At 44.2% G+C, this 14,890-nt stretch overlaps 1 protein-coding gene across 1 annotated transcript in view; it reads right to left on the bottom strand.

Annotated features, from left to right (window-relative positions):
• GALNT8 (polypeptide N-acetylgalactosaminyltransferase 8) overlaps positions 1 to 9,369 on the bottom strand; it is a gene marked incomplete at both ends in the record, with an annotated part of 28,071 nt that extends 18,702 nt beyond the window's left edge. The window contains 4 exons of the mRNA XM_084300929.1: positions 520 to 703; positions 1,806 to 1,972; positions 3,562 to 3,850; positions 8,844 to 9,369. Coding sequence (XP_084157055.1) covers positions 520 to 703; positions 1,806 to 1,972; positions 3,562 to 3,850; positions 8,844 to 9,369 — 1,166 coding nt within the window. The remainder of the gene's footprint in view (positions 1 to 519; positions 704 to 1,805; positions 1,973 to 3,561; positions 3,851 to 8,843) is intronic.
• Positions 9,370 to 14,890: the final 5,521 nt, after the last annotated feature.

The following is a 14,890-nucleotide window of genomic DNA, read 5'->3' as shown; positions in this document are numbered from 1 at the left end:
GAATTAAAACATTAAACACGTCTCATGTCTAGTATCTAAAAGAACCTGGTCAGAGACTTTTATAATCTGACAAAGAGACAGCCTTTTTACTGGGTCTCAATTACTGCTAGACCTGGAAGAACTGACCTTATTTTTCCCTCCATACTCTTGCACCCCAACCTGTCCAAAAGAGTTCTTAAAGCCATGACTAGAGGCCTTCAATATTACCTTTAAGACTGTAAGAGATAGAGAATATCAGTTAGCATGTTATCAAGGGAGAAAGAAAGATCTGGACCAAAGCCATTTTGGCCCATGAAGGACTGAGAGAAAAACCTTTTTACCAGGAAATGAAGCAACATGGACAAGAGTCACCCAGTGTTTCTCTCCCTCTTAAAAACAGATGACTTGTTGGCTGTTAATTAACATGTGGCAGACCAGAAAGGAGAGCCATATACAGATGTTTGTCCCAGCTGCACACTTGAACTCCTTGTCCACCACTATCTCCCCATGTCAGAAACCCCTCACTCTTAGTAGTCTTACCAAGCCATGTTCACTTCAATATGGGCATCCAAAATTGCAACAACATCTGCTGTTGATGCCTCCCAGCCAGAAATCCGGGCTTGTGTTAGTCCTTGTCTTCTCTCATGTCTGACAATTTTCAGCAGTCCAGGATGTTTTGCATTGTAATTTTTTATCTGTGTTTCCAAAGGTCCTTTCAGATCATCTAAAAACGTCCCACACATTTCAATGATTTTTAAAAATAATAACAGGGGTCATCAATATTTAAAAATGGAGAAGATCATGTACATAACAGCTTTTTAGCTTCTCACAGTTCCAGATGGAACTGATTTGTTCTTTACAGTAGAATACCTAAATTATTCAGGTACTAATGATTACAAGAGGCTTATTTTAAAATGTAGTTTTAATTCCAGGAGTATGATTATGTACATAAATTTAATTTATATAGAGTGGTATTGTATGGTTTCTAAATTTTACACAAATGCATCAGTATGTACAAACTTTATTAGACGCATGCTATAAAAGCAAGTAATTAGCTGTCTTGGTGCAGTAATTTATGTGTGTATCGTATTGCTTGTGGAAAGGAAAAGAGAAAATAAACAGTCCTGAAAATGTGAAATGGTCCTGCAAAAGGTGTAGGCATGCCAACTCCCTTACCAAAGAAAAAAATACATGTGTATATAGTGTTAGAGAGAAGGGATGGAAAATTTGGAACCTCTTAGCATTGTTTTTGAAATTCATTTGAATTCTTGCTGCATCCAAACTGGCATGTTTTTCTAGCAGTTACAAACCTTAAAACTGAGAAATCACACACAACTCATTAGGCAAGGAAGAAAAAGTACCCCTAAGACAAGGGGCATAACCATTTCTTATAGATAATCTTGCAATGCCTTGCTCGATTCAATTTTAAGAGCAATGATGCATTCTCTGCTTCCCTTAGGACTATTTTCCATAACTCAGTATACCACTCTTCAAGGAGTTATTTCAGATGCCTACAGAAATAGCTATTTTAACATACTCTTTTTTTTTTTTTTTTTTTTTTTTTTTTGTAATTTGTCTTATGAGCCCACAATAACAAATTTTTAACTTCAATTTTTAACCTTTTTCAAATACTTGCAGAGCATCATGCTGTTCCTTATTAGTTGACATTTTCCAGACTACTAAGGAGGTGTTTTTTTTCTCACATACTCAATTTCTGTCTTAATTTTGAGCAGCCTACCCTGTGTGTATACTAACGGCCACCAACATTCATTTGACACAATAGCAGCATACATTTGCAAGACTTCTGCCTTCCCTGGGTCACTTACCATTTGAACTGTAATCATCTACTAGGATGATTTCTTTCAATAAATGAGCAGGTGTTCGATTAATTACACTAGTAATTGCACGTAAGATGATTGACAGTGCTTCATTCATAAATATAAGTACAACACTAATTGTTGGAAGGTCTTTGGGATATGTCTTCTCTTTACAGCTGTAATAGAAGAACAATTTTAATACAGTTTCTGAAGAAAATTAGAGAAACACATCTGCAGGAAGTCAGACCTGCGATATTGGACTTAACCATAAGAATGAAAAAAGGAAGACCCAAATCCAAGATTCATTATTTGTTTCAGCCACATAGTGCTAACTGCTCATTCCCGCTAGAGGAAACAACAGAGCATATCTGCATTCTCAAACTGATGGTTTAATCCCCTTAAAAACATGTTCATGAGACTAACACAAAGTCCTTCTTCTAAGATGTTGGAGGGGAAAATACAGTCTGCATGAACTGTGTAGTTATGTAATACAGTCCTCTGAGAGCCAGGCTCGTGCTCTAATGAGACCTCTGAAATGGTAGTCATGCATTTTTGTTGCAGTTTCCTTAGCTTTATTGTCCATTAGTACAAAAACCTGGGTGAAAAACATCTTCAAAAGGAGGTCTTCACAAGTATGTCTTCCTAGCAAAACAGAAGAGTACCAGGCACTGCACCTGATTTTAGGACCACACAGACCAATCACGAGCTTGCTTTGCTGCAGCACAGCTTTGCAGTGGTTGCTCCAGCTAGTTCTCCCCAGAACAATCCCCAAGCAGGGTGAGCATTGTTCATATTGGGGCTGCCTCAAAAAGATCTGTGGTTGGCACAACACTGAATGAGGCCTGGCTCCCTTGTCCTTCTCTCCACCACTTGCATGGCAGCTTTTTCCGCTTATACAATTCCACACATCCACAATCCGAGCACTCCAAGAGACACTGCACAGAAAGACCCCCAAAACTCACTTGAGAAGCTACCACACAATCCTCACACTACTTCAGCCACTGTTAACTGAGAAACACATGTGAAACTGACATTATGCATCAGAGTTAAAGCTTGATGCAAGACTCAGAGGACACCCACAATCAAGGGCAACAGTCTGCCCTAGATGGAACCAGTTCCAAGCAACAGGATCAGGAACCAGTCGCACTATTCACCTTGAGAAAAGGGATTTGTCCTTCTCTTACACAGGAGCTTAGGGGAACCCCATTTACCTCCTTAGAGAATCATTCCTGTCTATGTCATTACTGGTGGCTGTTAGACTAACCTGATCTTGAAATCTTCCAGAGGGCTGCCAGTAAGACAACTCCCTTTTAACCAACAACGTGACATGGTTAACTCAGGCCCAGTTTGCAACCCATTTTACATGTCACATTATTTGAAACTGTCTGTCAGATTTCATACAAGGATCTATAGGTACTAAGATGTAGACTTTCAGTATATTTGTGACGTTCTTCCACATTTATACCAGTTAACTCCAGTGAAGTTTAATATTAGATTTTGCAACAAATCATGTATCTTATCATACGATGCAGAAAAATGTGTTTCCTTTTTGAACAGATACTCATTCCTAATAAGGTTTCTAATGGTTACTTACACCAGCTCCCATAGTACCACTGGTCTGCTTAAAATATATATTATTTACTGAGTTCAAGAACCAACTAATTTCTAGAAAAATACCTTACAATAACTTATTCCAAAGCAATGCAGATTCTTTTCTCCGTAATTTCATGTCACCTTGTGAATGTTGAGAGAGCTTATACTGTACCTGGGAGATCTGGTGTCTGTGATAGGTCGGTCCAGAGGCAGATGATCACTGATATATACATTATACCCATATTTTAAGAACAGCTCCTGTGCAACAGTTTGTTCCTCTTCACTTAAATCTGCACCCCAGCGTTTGAACAGAGCTGAGTCTGGGTACAGCAAATGATGTACTATCTTCTTTTCCTCTTTCATATTATCAGCTCGGCGTACTTCAGTCTTGGAGATATTTTGCAGCTTCTGATCATGTTCTATTTGTTTTACTTTCTCATGGACCTTCTCCAGTGATTTAGCTGATTGAAAATGAAAGAGGATTGATTATAACAGCAGTTGAGAACACTGTCCGTTTGTATTGATTTTACATGGCAAGGTTTTGATAACAGTGTTAAATCAGTTAAACCTGCCGGTGATAAAGCAGCACAGCCCTTTCTGGCTACCAACATGTAGTTTGTAAGGAACTTGAGGTTAGGACAGTAACTGGGAGAGTTTAACAGGCAAACCACAGAGAGGATATTGCCAAAGAGTGTAATAACTGTGGTGAATTTGTGTTGTAATATGGTAAAGGGACAAGAGGTAGACTGTGTGTACTTGTCCACCTCTGTAGGTGTTGTGATGATGTTATGTTCACTTTGGTGTGGATAACTCTTTTTGTTGATTTCTGTGAAGCGTGTGAAGATTGTGTGATGAATGTATATATTCATCATAATTTTTAAATAATTTTTTTACAGATGCAAGAGGTAAAATGTACTGTGCTTACATGGCAAGGTTTTGGTAGCTTAGGGCTACTGAGGTGTCTTCTGTGAGAAGAGTCCAGAAGCCGCCCCGTGTTAGATAAAAGCAAGTTCCAGCTGGCTACAAAAGGGACCCGCCACTGGCCAGAGCTGAATCAGTGAGCTCAGCTCAATGATGGTTGCACCTCAGTGAGAACAGATTTAAGAAAGGGAAACTTCTGCACAACAGCAGCTGGGAGAGAGGAGTGAGAAAATGCAAGAGAAAACAACCCTAAAGACATAAAGGTCAGTGAAGAAGGAGGGAGGTCCATAACACTCTCTATACAAAGCATTATGTACTGACTGCAGCCCCCATTCCCCATTCCCCTGCCTTGCTCTGGGGGAGGTTGTAGAAGAGGGTGGATGGGGTGGAAGGTGTTTGTAGTTTGGTTTTAGTTATCACTGCTCTGTTATTAGTAGGCAATATATTACATTTATTTCCCCTTTGCTGAGTGTGTTTTGTGCATGATGGTAATCAGTGACTTATCTCTGTGTCCATATCACAACCCACGAGGGTCTTTTTTGATCATATTTTCTCCCCCTGTCCTTCTGAGGAAGTGGAGTGAGAGTGAGCTGCATGGTGGTGCTGAGCTTCCTACCAATATGAAACCACCACCCCATTATAAGTAAGCCAAATGTGTCTCATGGTACTATAGGTGAAGTGATCCATGAAGTTACAGCTAAAATGATATTCACATGAGAGTAGCATCAGACCCTCCCTTCTACATAAGATCATTTTTGAAACATTACATTCCACATATCCTGCATCAGATTCTATACAAACACAGAGCAAGATACACAGTTCAAGAAATCTGGAAGTAGGGAAAATGCATAATTTTTTTAATGAGGTCCAAACCATTTTTATGCAATTATGCTTGGCTTATATTAATGTATTAAGAATCCATAACAAGGTTCTTACCTAAGTCCAGCTGTTTATACCATACTGATTTTGAGGACAAAGACTGTAAATGAACTGTAAATGAACCCTTTGTCACCTCCATTAATAAGCTTACCCAAAGAAGTTGCATTCTGCTCTGTCAGAAACCTTTGAACTAAGCAGATCCTTCTCTGTCAAGGTTTCCCTACGTTTACAATATAGGGCTGTGCCATAAAGATAAGGCACAGATAACCTGGGTGAGTCAGGTTACTTAGCAAATATTGGTCTTGAAGACAAATACAATCAACAAACCCTTTGCTGTATCTTTTGAAAAGCATACTGAATGCTTTGACCTCTGCTCCATCAAAAACCTTTGAACTGAGTGGATCCCTAATCTCTCAAGTTTTGCTGGTGTTTTGTTTTGTTTTTTTTAAGGGTTTTAATATTACACTGTGACATAAGGAAAAGGCACAAGTAACCTGTGTGAGTTGAAGCTTTTTACAGTGGGATGACTGTCTTGATGAATGAGGGGTGAGGAGTGAATGTTGTTTAAACTCAGGTAAGGCTTTTGACAACATGTCTTTAAAAACACCCTCATGCAGAAGCTGAGGACATATGCACTAGATAAGTGGATAGCAATGGGGGTTGAACTGACAGGCTCAGAAGGTTGTGTTCAGTGGCAGAAAGTCAAAATGGACACCAGTGTAGTACTATTTAACATGGTTAGATAGTACTAAACATAGATAGTACTATCCCACCTTGACAATGGGGCGGATTGCATACCAGTAAAGACTGCACATGATACCAAAATGGGAAGAGGGGCTGATACATCAGAGAGCCATCCTGCCAGTCAGAGTGATCTGAACAGGATGGAGAAATGAGCCAAGAAGAGCATCATAAAGTTCAACAAAGCCAAGTGCAAAGAGAATAAATCAGTACTAGCTGAAAAACAGCTTTGTAGAAAAGGATCTGGGGGTCCTGGTGGACAAGTTGAACACGAGCCAGCAAAGTGCCACTGTGGCAAAGAATGTCAATGTTATCCTGGGCTAAATTAGGAAAAGCAGTGACAGCAGGTCAAAGTAGGTGATTCTTCCCTCTACTCGGGACTGATGAGACCACATGTGTAGGGCTGTGTTCAGTACTGGGATTCCCAAAACAAGAGACATGGACACACTGAAACAAATCCTACAAGGAGCCAGTAAGATGACTAAAAAAATAGAGCATATGTATTACAAGGAGAAGCTAAGAGAGCTGGAGAAGAGAAGGCTTGACTGAATTGATGAATATAAATATTTGATGCAAGGGACTAACAAAGACAAAGTCAGTCTTCTCCTAGTACACAGTGAAAGGACACGATGGTGGGCACAAACTGAAATACATGGAATTCTATTTAAACATTTTTAAAATAGTGTTGGGTTTTTTTGCCTGCTAGAGTGACTGAAAATGAGAATGATTAATCTAGACAGGTTTCCAAGTCTCCTTTATTGGAAACTACAAACCCTGACTGGACAATGTCCTGGGCAGCCTGCTCTAGCTAATCATGCTTTCAGCCCAGAAATTAAACCAGACCATCTCCAGAGGTGCATTCCAACCTCAATTAATCTGTGGTTCTATGGCTAAGTGTTGAAGTGAAGGCTTCAGTTCAATTCTTTCAAATGGCCCTAAAATCATCTACAAAAATATATGTAACTATTGGTGTCCATAAGAATAAGTGTCAACGATAACATGGCATTATGGGATATTAATGTTTGGGATATGGGATATTAAATCTGACCAAGCTGTATGTGACACATTCCTCACTAAATTCCAAGGTGCCCCACGTACCATTTGAAACAGCTAGTTTCAGGCTTGATGACTGGGACGTTCTAAATTTCTTCTTCTGTTTTACCTAGCATGAAATCTAGCTGTAATGTGAGGAGACATAGACAACATGACTGTTCAAACAATGGCAGCCAGCATGGTTCTGGCTGCTTTACCCCTCTTACCACTGCCATGAGGTGATAATGTTATCTATAGGTTTATGCCCAGTGCACATGGCCAATAAGCACACAGAGTTGGAATCCACATAAAGGTCTTTTAATTACATTAGTTAATTAAATAATTCTGCAGAATCAGGTGCTTGGCGATCTTTTGCAAAGATCCCACATTTCCATATATTTGCATTTTGGTGTGTGTTTTTGAATATGTTAATGACCCTTAATCACAGAATGTTAGGGATTGGAAGGGATTTTGAAAGATCATCTAGTCCAATCCCCCTGCTGGATCAGGAACACCAAAATCATGTCACACAGGAATGCATCCAGGTGGGTTTTGAAAGTCTCCAGAGAAGGAAACTCCAAAATCCCCCTGGGCAGACTATTCCAGTGCTCTGTCACTCTCACTGTAAAAAAGTTTTGTCTCATATTTAAGTGGAACCTCCTACGTTCCAGCTTGCACCCACTGCCCCTTGTCCTATCATTGGGTGTCACCGAGAAGAGCCTGGTTCCTTACTCCTGACACTCACCCTTTACATATTTATAAACATTAATAAGGTCACCCCTCAGTCTCCTCTTCTCCAAGCTAGAGACCCAACTCCCTCAGCCTTTCCTCATAAGGGAGATGCTTCACTCCCTTAATCGTCCTTGTGGCTCTGTGCTGGACTCTCACAAGCAGTTCCCTGTCCTTCTTGAACTGAGGGGCCCAGAACTGGACACAATATTCTAGATGTGGTCTCACTTGGGCAGAGTAGAGGGGTAAGAGAACCTCTCTCGACCTATTAACCACACCCCTTCTGATACACCCCAGGATGCCATTGGCCTTCTTGGCCACACGGGCACAGTGCTGGTTCATGGTCATCCCGTTGTCCACCTGGACCCCCAGGTCCCTCTCCCCTTCACTGCTCTCCAGCAGGGCAGTCCTCAACTTATACTGGTGTCTGGGGTTGTTCTTGCCCAGATGCAGGACTCTACATTTGCCCTCATTATATTTCATTAAATTCTCCCTGACCAAGTCTCCAACCTGTCTAGTCCCACTGGATGGCAGCACAGCCTTCTGGCATGTCAGCCATTCCTCCCAGTTTAGTGTCATTAGTAAACTTGCTGGCGACGCACTCCATTCTCTCATTCAAGTCATTGATGAATATATTGAACAACACTGGTCCCAGTACCAACCCTTGAGGGACTCCACTAGATACAGGACTCCAATTCAACTCTATCCCATTAACCACAACCCTCTGGCTTCCTCCCTCCAGCCAGTCTACAGTCCACCTCATTACGCGATCATCTAGACCACACTTCCTCAGTTTAGCTGTGAGGATGCTGTGAGAGACAGTGTCAAAGGCTTTACTGAAATCAAGATACACCACATCCACTGCCTTTGCATCATGTATCCACCCGGTTATATCCTCATAAAAGGCTATCAGGTTGGTCCAGCATCACTTTCTCTTGGTGAATCCATGTTGACTGCCCCTAACGACCCTTTTATCCTTGATATGTCTAGAGACAATGCCAAGGATAAGTTGTTCCATCACCTTTCCAGGGATGGATGTGAGGCTGACCAGTCTATAGTTACCCGAGTCCTCCTTCTTGCCCTTTATGAAGACTGGAGTGACATTTGCTTTTCTTCAGTCCTCAGGCACTTCTCCCAGTGCCCGTGACTTACCAAAGATGATGGAGAGTAGTTTAGCAATGACTTCCGCCAGCTCCCGCACATGCATCTCATCAGGACCCATGAACTTATGGATGTCCAGCTTGCTTAATCGGTCCTTAACACAGCCCTCATCAACCAAGGCAAACTCCTCCTTTATTCTGATTTTATCTGAGGTTTCAGGGGTATGGGTCTCCTTAGGAGAGCCTCTGGCATTATAGACAAAGAAGGCATTCATTAACTCTGCCTTCTCTTTATCTTCTGTCTCCAGGGCACTCACCTCATTCATTAGTGGGACTACATTGCCTCTAGTGTTAGTTTTATCCACAATGTGTTTGAAGAAGCCCTTTCTGTTGTCCCAGATGCCTCTTTCATGGTTTAATTCTAAGGAGCCTTTAGCTTTCCTAGTTGCTTCCTTACATTCTCTGACAACAGCCTTATATTCTTCCCAAGTGGCCAGACCCTCCTTCCAAAATCTATAGACTCTCCTTGTCCACTTGAGTTTGCCCAGCAATTCCCTGTTTAACCATGCAGGTCTCATGGTTCTCTTTGCTACTTCCTACCTGTTGGGATGCTCTGTTCTGGAACTTGGAAGAAGCAGTCCTTGAATGCTAACCAGCTGTCTTGGGCTCCTTTTCCTTCAAGTACCTTGTCCCATGGGATTTCCCTATTTCCCCTAGCATATGCTTGAAAAGGCCAAAGTCAGCCCTACTGAAGTCCAGGGTTGCAATTCTGCTTGGTACTCTGTTCCTGCCACATGAGATCCCAAACTCCACCATCTCATGGTCACTGCAACCAAGGCTGCCCTCAATCTTCACCACTTCAATACAATGAAGAAACCTCCTGGACTGCGGATGGATGGCTGAGTAGGCCTTCCAGCAAATGTCAGGGTAGTTAAAAGCCCCCCATGATCACCAGGGCCTGTGATCGCGATGCTGCTATCAGCTGCCTGTAGAAGGCCTCATCAACTTCCTCATCCTGATCTCGTGGCCTGTAATAGACACCCACAACCCACAACAGTATCCCCCATGCTGGCCTGCCCCTTAATTCTCACCCACAGACTCTCAACTTACTTCTCATCTGCCCCTGGACAGTACTCAATACAATGTAGTTGCTCTTTCACGTAAAGAGCCACTCTGCCACCTCGCTTTGCTGGCCTGTCTTTCCTGAGAAGGACATACCTGTCCATGACCACATTCCAGTCATGTGAGCTGTCCCACCATGTCTCTGTAATTACCACTAGATGATAGTATCCTGACTGAAAATGGATTTCTAACTCCTCCTGCTTATTCCCCATGCTACATGCACTGGTGTACAGACACTTCAGAGAGCAAGCTGAGCATGCCGATTTCACCCTAGGGGGGTGGAAGGTCTACCGGTCTTCACCACTGCTAGAGCACTGCCCCACTGGTGCAAGCCCAGCTACAACCCTCTCCTCCTTTGGATCTTCTTTAAAGCTTTCCAAATGAGCCCTGCTAATTCCTGTCCCGGAACTCTTTTGCCCCTGTGAGATAAACCTTTCCCATGTATTCTTGCCAGGCCTGGTGTCTTATAAAACCAGCCATTATCAAAGAACCCAAAGGCCTGCCTGTAGCACCAGTCACACAGACAACCATTTATGGACTGGATCCTTCTATTCCGTCCCACATCATCACCCCGGAATGGAAGGAGGGAAGAGAAAATGACTTGTGCTCCAGACTCTTTCACCAACTGTCCTAAGACCTTGAAAATCTTTTTTCATTCCCCTCAGATGACAGGATGCAGATTCCTCCCCACCTATCTGGAAGATCAGTAGCAGGTTGTAGTCTGTTGAGCACACCAGGTTGGGGAGTGTCCTGGTGATATCCCTGAGCCGGGCTCCAGGTAGACTGCAGGCTTCCCTTCAGTGAGGGTCAACTTTGCATATCAGGCCCTCCGTTCCTCTCAGAAGGGAGTCTTCTACTACAATTACCCTTCTTTCTTTCTTTTTGGAGGCAGTCTTGAGGCGTGGTGTCAACTGCCTCTTCCTGTGTGACCTTGTAGGCAGGCCTTTCACCACATCCTTGCCTATCTCTCCTTCAAGATCCAGGGCCTACAGACTTATTGTGGAGGGACACCTGGGGAAGCGAGGTAGGGAGAGAGGGGGGTTATCTGCAGCACTGAACTGGGACTCGCTTCCAACCCTCCTTGTCTTCTTGGTTCCCTCCCTCTGTCTGACAGTGACAGCATAGGGGCTTCATCACCCTCTGGGGGGCATCCCCCCAGCACCCTTCTCTCTGTCACACCAGGGAGTTACTCCCCCAGTCAATCTCCTGGTCACACGCCCTGATGCTCCTTAGTCTTTCTACCTCCTCCTTGAGCTCAGCCACCATGGTGAGCGGACCTTCCACCTGAGAACAGGTCTCCCCGCTGCTCTGCTCCCCTGGCAGTGGCAGGCTCAGGCACTCCCTGCAGCCGGAGACCTGAGCAGCCACGTCTCTGGGCAGGCCCTCTGTCTGGGTCACCACAGCCTTTTTGGAGACAGCTCTCTGCCTAGTGGACACCATGGTAGCTGGATGATCTCACAGACTGCCAAAAAGTTGGTGCTGAGCCCTGTGCCCTGCCGCACCAGCGGCACACCAGTGTGCACCGCGCCACTGCCAGCCCCTCCCTGCTCGCAGTGTGCACCTGCAGCCATTGCCCTCATCACTGGGTGGCGTCAGGGGTGCAGCTGCTGTTGCCCTGGCAGCATCTGCTCCCTGTCAGCCTCTCCCTGAGAGCCAGCGGGTACAACCTGGTCACACTGCTGTCCCAGGCCTCCCCTGGTGAAGCAAGGGCCTGAGGTACCCCTGTAACGCAATGTTGGGCGCTGTGGCTGCAGGGACTCCAAGGTGGCCGGTGCCGACTACTCAAATAATGTATGGCAGTTATTAATGTATGCCCTGTAATGGACAAAAGGTTACCATAGGTCAGTCTGGAATCTTCCTTTAGTTGTTTTCCTCCTTCCTGTTTTCTAGCTTTCATCTCTTCTGTCTCGTACTTCTGCTTGCTAAAGGCTACCAGTTTCCCTGTATTTTCCAAGGTTTCCTTGTTTTCTTCAGCTTAAGACTACAATGAGATTCAAATTAAATAAAAAAAAAAAAAAAAAAAAAAAAAAAGTAGGAAATCAAAAGCAGTCCAAACAAAATAGAGATCTGAAATCTTCAGCCCTGAATTGGATGAAATTGACAAGGTTTTGGTAGTGGAGGCGGCTATAAGGGAAGCTTCTGTGACGAGACCAGGAGCTGACACCATGTCATCTGGTTCTAGCTGGCTCTGAAAGGGGCCTGCTACTGCCCAAAGATCAGCAAATAAATGCTGGTTGCACCTCAGTGAAAGCATAGTTAATAAAAGGAAAAACACTGCAGAGCAGCAGCTGGGAGAGAGGAGTGAGAAAATTTGGGAGAAACAACTCTGGAGACTCCCAAGGTCAGTGAGGAAGGAGAGGGAGGAGGTGCCTGGAGAAGATGCTTATGGTTCGAAGTTCTCCTGCGGCCTGTAGAAAGGCCCCTGGTGGAGCAGGCTGTCCCCCTGCAGCCCATGGGTCCCACATGGAGCAGATCTCCACGCTGCAGCCCGTGGAGGAGCCCCTGGTGGAGCAAGTGGATGTGGCCTGGAGGAGGCCGTGGCCCATGGAGAGCCCCCACAGGAGCAGGCCCTGGGCTGGAGCTGCAGCCTGTGGAGAGGAGCCCACACAGGAGCAGAATCACACAGAATCACAGAACCATCATGATCTAGGTTGGAAGAGACCTCCAAAATCACCTAGTCCAACCTCTGACCTAACACTAACCAGTCCTCCACTAAACCATATCACTAAGCTCAACATCTAAACATCTTTTAAAGACCTCCAGGGATGGTGACTCCACCACTTCCCTGGGCAGCCCATTCCAATGCCTAACAACCCTCTCAGCTAAGAAGTTTTTCCTAATATCCAACCTAAAACACCCCTGGTGCAACTTTAGCCCATTCCCCCTCATCCTGTCACCAGGCACGTGGAAGAATAAACCAACCCCCACCTCGCTACAGCCTCCTTTAATGTACCTATAGAGAGCGATAAGGTTGCCCTTGAGCCTCCTTTTCTCCGGGCTGAACAATCCCAGATCCCTCAGCTGCTCCTCATAAGACTTGTTCTCCAGACCCCTCACCAGCTTCGTCGCCCTTCTCTGGACACGCTCAAGCACCTTGATGTCCTTCTTGTAGCGAGGGGCCTAAAACTCAACAGTACTCGAGGTGCAGCCTCACCAGAGCCAAGTACAGGGGGACGATCACCTCCCTAGCCCTGCTGGTCACACTGTTTCTTAATCAAGCCAGGATGCTGTTGGCCTTCTTGGCCACCTGAGCACACTGCTGGCTCATATTCAGCCGACTATCAACCAATACTCCCAGGTCCTTCTCTGCCAGGCAGCTTTCCAACCACTCATCTCCCAGCCTGTAGCGCTGCTTGGGGTTGTTGTGCCCCAGGTGCAGGACCTGGCACTTGCAGGGGGCCTGGGGGGACCCGCCACCCGTGGGGGACCCATGCTGGAGCAGTTTGCTCCTGGGGGACGGACCCTGTGGTATGGACGCATATTGGAGCAGTTATTGAAGAGCTGCTGCCTGTGGGAAGCCCACACAGGATCATTTTGAGATAGATGGCCTCCAGTGGGATCCCACATTGAAGCAGAAGAGAGTGACCATGAAGGAAAAGTGGATACAAAGTATCAGGGACTGACCGCAGCCCCCTTTCCCCATTTCCCTGTACCACTCAGGCGGATGAGGCAGAAGAGGATGGATGAGAGTTGTTTTTTTGTTTGCTTTTAGTTTCTTACTGTTGTTGGTAGGCAATACATTAATCTCCCTTTTGCTGAGTGTGTTTTGCCCATGACAGTAATTAGTGAGTTATCTCACTGTTCTTGTCTTGATTCATGAGCTTTTTCCTTCCTTGTCTTTCCGAGGTGGAGTGAGAGCAGCTGAGTGGGCACATAGAAGCCAGACAAACTTAACCTACTACAAGCTGTCATTCAGATGGCTCTGTTGTGCCCACCTCCCAGCAGTCCAACAACAAATATCTGAAAACACAGTTCTTCAAAATTCACAAACTCTTCTGTGAGAAAGAAGAGGCCATCATCAATTAATATCCCTCATGTATAAGTACATCAGCTGGGATGCTGTTGGTCTTGTACTGTAATACTATAAGCAAGAAATAACCCTGACCACAAATTTTAGCAAATGCTGCTTTGAAATATACTCCAATTTACCAGGTGATGTAAAGTTCATCTTCCTGGTTCGTCACTTGAGATTAGTATACTGGTACAATTGCTTTATAACTGATTAACACTTCAGGGCAAGAAGCTGTCTAATATGCAAAAATAAAGAACACAGTGATGACTGTGAAAGACTTCAATGTGTTGCATGTAAATTGAGAAGCTATCACATCTTTTTCAACACTGCAAGAAAGAAAAATTTAAACGTCCAGGGAAATCCAGGTAAATATTATCTATGTTACCTATTTTTCTGTCCTTCAGAAAATCTAGCTACGTAACTCTAACAAAGTTAAGCAGCATAGCATTTTACTTACATAGGTTATAAATGTTCCAGTCCAAACGATCTAGTCTCTCAAGGATGAGATTTCCATTTAGAGATCGAGGATTAACTTCCAAAGAATCATGTCTTCCCTGTCTTTGATCTTGCAGTAAGTGCACAAGATAACACACAAAACCTGCATTCATGATTAACAGTGCAACTTTATGCGGTCTTCTCCATGGTGCCATTGTAAGTGTAGAGAAACTCTGCGTTCTGCTGGTGGAATTTTGTACCTGGTTCTGGGTCTGCACCGAGTCTTCCTCTTAGATTTCCTGTTTCAAATGCCTCTAAGTCAAATAGAAACAAGGACTGCTCAGAAGTAATTAACCAATTCTAATGAGTCACAGAACTGATAATAATAAAGTACAGCTTAAGGGTGTTCTCTCGTTCATGCTGTTATGCAACTGTACACATAATCACTGTCAGAGAGAGAATGCAGTTCACTAAGTGCTTACCAGAAAGGATGCTGTCCGAAAAGGGCTGTTGCATATATGTCAAAGTCT

The sequence above is a fragment of the Netta rufina genome, assembly GCF_964035555.1.
Source record: "Netta rufina genome assembly, chromosome: 1".
NCBI lineage: Eukaryota > Metazoa > Chordata > Aves > Anseriformes > Anatidae > Netta > Netta rufina.
Note: the sequence above shows the minus strand (reverse complement) of the source record. Positions and strands in the feature narration are given on the sequence as shown.